This window comes from Cryptotermes secundus, unplaced genomic scaffold (assembly GCF_002891405.2).
Source record: "Cryptotermes secundus unplaced genomic scaffold, Csec_1.0 scaffold6, whole genome shotgun sequence".
In the NCBI taxonomy this organism is placed as follows: Eukaryota; Metazoa; Arthropoda; class Insecta; order Blattodea; family Kalotermitidae; genus Cryptotermes; species Cryptotermes secundus.
Window position 1 is genome coordinate 724,568 of NW_019725001.1, and position 6,802 is coordinate 731,369.

At 38.0% G+C, this 6,802-nt stretch overlaps 1 protein-coding gene across 1 annotated transcript; it reads right to left on the bottom strand.

Annotated features, from left to right (window-relative positions):
* Window positions 1-1,396: 1,396 nt before the first annotated feature.
* On the bottom strand, window positions 1,397-2,381 carry LOC111863149 (transcription factor Sox-14). Its single transcript, XM_023849200.2, has one exon. The coding sequence runs from the start codon at window positions 2,294-2,296 to the stop codon at window positions 1,397-1,399; it is 900 nt and encodes a 299-aa protein (XP_023704968.2). The 5' UTR covers window positions 2,297-2,381.
* Between the last annotated feature and the right edge of the window lie 4,421 nt (window positions 2,382-6,802).

A 6,802-nucleotide genomic window follows, 5' to 3' on the forward strand; every position in this document is an offset into this window, starting at 1 on the left:
CTAAATCTTTTCCTTCCTAATTGTCTCTTTCCTTCTGGCTTTCCCACCAATATCCTATATGCCTTCCTCCATCATCATATTAATACATAAAAACTAAAATTTTACAATTTTTTTCCGGTTGTGAAACATGCTGTCACTTTGCGGAAAGAGGGCGTTTGTTAACAGGATGCTCAGAAGCATATTTCGAGAGAAGAAGAGAACTTTGACAAATTTCATAATGGCGGTTCTGTCTGCACAGAGCCAAATTATATACCAACAATAAATAATTATGTAATATACCATTATATACTGCAGTTGTGTAGACGACACGCCGTGGGTCTCACAGCTCAGAGACGTAAAAGAGAAAAATACGGCTACGGGTTCCGTGGAGTCCGAAACTAAGATTGACTGTATATCAAGTGAAACATGACGCTCCAGTACAATATTTCTTCGACTTCATAATTTGTGTCTTTCGTCAGATATCGACAAGGTTACCCAGCAATGGAAAGCAGCTTGTAATACAAATGGAAGCGAGGAGAATGCATACAATATTTGGTCAAATGTCCCGAAGGAAAGCGACCACATGGAAGACATCAGAGCAGATAGGATGATAATATTAAAATTATTCTTTAAAAGCAGATTGGGATTTTGATGAATTGATTAATTAGGCTCATGCTAAGGTCCAGTGGTAAGATTTTGTAAATTTGGTTAATAAATCTTCCGGTTCCATAACATACAGAAAATTTTTTGACTAGATGAGCAACTATTAGATTCTCCAGAAATTTGTTCTGCTAAGTTAATCGGTTAGTTTTAAAATGGATGTTAAATAAACCTCAGAGTGAATGATTCTTATGAACTTTCGGATTCAATATATTCAGTGGAGTCCCTTGATCAGTAGAGCTCTCCTCGGTCGTTGCTTAGGCTAATTTATTATCTATTATAATAAAGTAAAGTAAAGCTGTCCCTGTAACAGATTGTGGAGGCCCACAGGGTTGTGAGACGTTGAGGTTCCCACATTTTCTAGACAATCGGGTCATAGATGGCGGCAAGGTTGTCAGCCTTACGCGCCGGCCGCCCTTTACCCCCAAGAATATTCCCAGAAGATTCCTGGTACTCATTTCTGTTAGAGGCTGAGTCGACCTCAGGGCCACAGTGCGGCTGGAAGAATTAGGTAAATTGAAAAAAGGCTGTGACCTCATAGATTCTTGAACCCTCGACTTCCGGCTTATACCATAGTGCCTCAACCAACTACGCTACCACGTGCCCCAACTTTTATTATATCAACATGATATATCCTGAAGTTTCCAATACATCTGGATAATTTATTAACGTAACTGTGGAATACACATATAATTACTACAGGTTTTAATTATCTCTTTTTAAAATTGTTTATTGATATTATATTTCATCACAATATTTATGTAATTAAGTTACTTGAGAATATCGGAGTTAGAGTCTTTATGTCTTGAGCCGTTGCAATTTCCCGTGAACCCGCTTGGCTTGCTTCTGTGTTAGCTACAATGTCCATCTGAAGATCTTTACTAGCTGCAATTGAGGACGCGATTTCACCTGTAGGACTGTAGGTAAGATGAAATGCTGAAGGCAGATCTGCAAACGCAATGTCATCTGAAGCTTGTCCCTTGCCTTTAAATACATTATAAGCAAAATGAGGCATTGTTCCAGGAGGAAAACTCGATCCTGGTAATGGAGTGTGTCCTAGTTGCGGCAGGAAGTGCCTCAAGCTGTCCTGCTGAGCTCCGACAGTGTCCAGCATCGTCGGCAGACATTGCGTTGGTGGCATGAAACCCGACGGGGTCACGCACAGGCCTCTGGAGAACGCCTCCATAGAATGTACATAAGAGAAGGAAGGATACGCAGACGATGCGCTGCTGCTGTTGGTTCGTTGTCTTGAACCTGCAGTGCGACGGCTACAGAATATATTGCCACCAGAACTGACTCCCTTGGACCTCCGACGTGGCCTGTACTTGTAGTTCGGGTGATCACGCATGTGCTGGAGTCTAAGGCGCTTTGCCTCGTCTATAAATGGACGTTTTTCCGATTCGGATAGTAGTTTCCATTCTCCACCAAGTTGTTTGGATATTTCTGAGTTGTGCAGCCTGGGGTTGTCCAAAGCGATCTTACGTCGCTGAATTCGAGACCATACCATGAATGCATTCATTGGTCTCTTAATGTGACCAGGCAAAGATGCCCTTTGTTGTCTGTCTTCTTGTGGACTGAGTTCTGGATGTGAAGAATGAGGACGGAATGAGGGTCGAAACGATGTCCCATCAGTAGGAAGAACGCCAGTCACATCCATCCTGTTTTTATCATACTTTAACAGTACTGATTTCGAAAATTGTACGTGGGGTAAAGATGCTACAACTATTCCACTATTTTAAATTTCATTCATCTTTAAATATAATAAATCAGGCAGTAATTATTTACAAATATCATTTCTGTTTCAAATAATTTATTTCATTAATTTTATTAATTATTATTTCAGTTTCTTTGATATCAAAAATTTAATTCGTATGATAACATCTAATGGTGTAATTTTTATAATATAAAAATTACATTAAAACATTAGAGGCTGTTCACTTCTTGTTATATTTTTGACGACTATATCTTAAATTTAAAAATTCACATAATTTCGCTTCCGTTGTATTATATATTTCAAGATACAGCCCGGAACGTCAAAGTTTGAAGCTACTGTTCCATTGCAGCGACTTAATGGCTTATTCATTAAAGTCTACAAACTTCCGTGTACGAACATAGGAGATCCACATTCTTCGAAAATTAAGCATAACATATAATATATGTATTACTAAAACATTGTTATTCAATGGCAAGTTAACCTCATAATGTCAGGAAAGAAAGCTGATTTAAAATTACAAATTTTTATACTTAAGTATTTTGCAGAGCATCAAATGCTAGGTTATTAAGTACGGAAATATCAATGTTTCCTTCATAAGTATTCACAAAATTCGACTTTTAATAATCGTTACTCACCAAAACAGTCTTGTAATGACGCTATTATTGTGTTATTTTGCAAAACATACGTAACTTAAATCAAATAAACGGACTGTCTTCATTAGGAACTTATTACTTATAATCGAGAGTATTTTTTTTTTATTTTTAAATGTTTTTCGTCAGAATAACAAACTCGTTTCAGTTTAAGTGTTATCTAAACACCACAACATATATCAGCGTCTATCACAACGACCTCTAAATTTCCATTGGTGTTAAAACACAGAAATGTTACCATTTATGCTCGCTACCTGATATTACAGAAGCTTAACCAGTGTTTTGTGATATGATTTACTGAAGCATCTTTCTCGTTATAATGCAGAAGTTTAACCACTAATGTTCACTTCCTCATATTACTGCAGTTTAACCACTTTCTTGTGATAACATTCACTGAAGCATATTTCTCTATATAATAGAGAAATTTAACCACTAATGATCACTACCTCATATTACTGCAGTTTAACCAGTTCTTGTGATATGATTCACTGAAGCATCTTTCTCGATATAATACAGAAGTTTAACCACTAATGTTCACTTCCTCATATTACTGCAGTTTAACCAGTTTCTTGTGATATGATTTACTGAAGTATCTTTCTCGTTATAATGCAGAAGTTTAACCACTAATGTTCACTTCCTCATATTACTGCAGTTTAACCAGTTTCTTGTGATAACATTCACTGAAGCATATTTCTCTATATAATAGAGAAATTTAACCACTAATGATCACTACCTCATATTACTGCAGTTCAACCAGTTCTTGTGATATGATTCACTGAAGGATCTTTCTCGATATAATAGAGATATTTAACCACTAATGCTCACTACCTCATATTACTGAAGTTTAACCAGTTTCTTGTGATATGATTCATTGAAGCATCTTTCTCTACATAATAGAGAAATTTAACCACTAATGCTCACTACCTCATATTACTGAAGTTTAACCAGTTTCTTGTGATATGATTCATTGAAGCATCTTTCTCTACATAATAGAGAAATTTAACCACTAATGCTCACTACCTCATATCACTGCAGTGTATACTAATGTCTCATGATATCATTTACCGAAATATCCTTATTGTTGCAACTTAGCAGTGTTGCCAGTGATGTCCGTTATCCGTTGAGGCAGTCCGGGTAACACAGTGCGACGTAAAGCAAACTTGGTCTGTGATGCACATTGACTGAGTGTTGAAGTGAAGTCATTATTGTAGTGAGTGTCCGACGAACAGGAAGCGCAGGCAGGTCTCTATGTCAGATGAGTTCCTCCCTTCCTCCCCCTTCACCGGAAGTTACACACTTTTTATAAAAGGCTTGCAAATCTGATTGAATGAAGTTGCTATTAACCTTCAGACACCATACGAAGTAAATAATGAAGCAGTTAACAACCGTACGACAAGACAGGAATTTAGTTTAAAATCAATACGAGGACAATAGTCCTTAATCACATAGAGATGATCTCTGTAACCAGGTGGTCAGTAGCTGAGAGTAGTTTAAAAGAGTTCCAAATAAAAAAAAATATGTAGAACATATTTCTATAATAAATTTGCAGCCGGATATATTACCAGTTACACAAAATATTCTGCGTAACCAGCATAAGAAAAATAAGAACATATTTAAATATTTACATAATAAGAATTTAATAAATTTTAAGTAATAAGTACTAGCTAGTTATCTTGAAGATAATAAAAGGTAAAGGTAAAGCTATCCCTGTAACAGGCTGTGGAGGCCCATAGGGATGTGAGAGGTCGAGGCTCCCACATTATCAATATAATCGGTTCACAGACGGCGGTGAGGTTGTCAGCCTTACGCGCCGGCCGCGCTTTACTCCCAGGAAGATTCATGGTACTAATTTCTGTTAGAGGCTGAGTTGACACCAAGGCCATGGTGCAGTGGAAGGATTAGGTCAATTGAAAAGATCCATCTCATCGAGAATCGAACCCGCGACCTTCCGGCTTGTAACACAGTGCCTCAACCAACTACACTACCGCTTGCCCCCAGTTATCTTGAACAACACTACTTATTATAACTACATTAATATTTTAGTCTGGTCCTGAATACTAATGCTTGTAGAAAGCCCTTTATGACAACCGTGTTTATCATAATGACCGTTTCAGTGGTCTAGTGGTTAGAGTTCCTGCCTACAGATCCAGTGGTCCTGGGTTTAATCCCCAGCGCTACCAGAATTTCGCCTCTTTTCGGCGAAGTTAGTGCCAACATTTTGCTGATAGAGGATGTCGCGTGGTCAGCGCAACGGATCCCCACGGCCTTTAATCTCGGTTTTCTAGACCGGAGCCGCTATTTCCTTGAAATAACTTCTTAATTATTCTCACGAGGCTGAGTGGACCCCGATCCAGACCCACTACTTCTCAGAAAATTTAGTAGCGCCGAGAATCGAACACGGGCCTCTAACCACTAGACCGCAGAGGCGATCACTTAATGTTGTAAATGTATGTTAATTCTCAAGAGACGTTTTATAAGTGGTCAAGCAATTATAAGAAGGCTAAATGTGAACGAGTATTTGAAACACCTTGTTAACAAGGTACAGTTCTGCTTGTATCTAGCGGATGGTTCAGTATGTACGGAAGGCATCACAACTGTTACGCTAGAAGAAACGTGCTGTATAATGCCGTGTTATAAACGCTAACTTAGGTCTCTATATACATTTCTAAAATACGTTGTGGGATAAAGAACATGCACCTGAATTACAGTTGTGCTATGAAGGAATTCTAAAGCTTCTATATTATCTTCCTTTTCTTAAGCATTCCTGCATGCTCTTCAGAGCATAAAAGGAGTAATGTATACGCGCGTAAGTTATAAAGCGACTTTTTTATATCTACAAGATCTACAGTTTGAGGTGTTGGTAATCCAAGTGCTACTAAGGATTAAATTTATACTGCATTATGGGCAAGGTTTATTTATTTTATATGTGTCATATCTGTGTATACTTATGCAGTTCTCCTGTGACGTCTACACACTAAATTTAATTTACTGGAAATGAAGAGTTATAAAATTTTTATGTTTCTTTTTATTCAAGTAAGCCGTATTGTAGGACATACCACGTAAACGGGTCTATGCGATTTGTAACGTCTCCATGACAACAGCAACAGTGCTCTTTGAAAAGCTGTTAAAAATGTAATCATAAAAAGGGTAAAGCTATGCCTCTAACAGACCGTGAGGGCCCATAGGGTTGTGAGACATCGAGGCTCTTACATCTTCTAGTTAATCGGCTCACAGATGAGGGTGAAGTTGTTAGATTTACGCGTCTGCCGCCCTTTACCCCCAGGAAGATTCCTGGTACTAATATCTGTTAGAGGCTGAGTCGACCTCAGGGCCATAGTGCGGTTGGAAGGATTACGTCAACTGAAAAATCCTATGACCACGTCTCTAATCGAACCCACTACCTTCCGGTTTGTAGAATAGTGTCTCAACCAACTACCCTACCGCGTGTGCAAATAAAGTAATTATTTGTACACAACAACCGAAAATAATATTCATGACGCATGAGCCTTGTAAGAGAATAACGAGAGACACCTGTTTTATAATGTAGCCATCTTAGATTAAGAGTTTAAACTAACTGGGGAACAGACACGTAATTTTATTGCAAATTAAGAATGTCGCATCAGAACCAGAAGCATGTTGGGCCGCTCATTAAATTTCTTGCTTTTATGAAAACCGAATTCTCAATTACGTCGCAACAAATGCACATAATCCAACAATTCCATAGTCAGTTTCAAACAGTCTGCATAGTCACAACATACATTCCTAATATCTACTAATATCTTACTTACTTACTTACTTA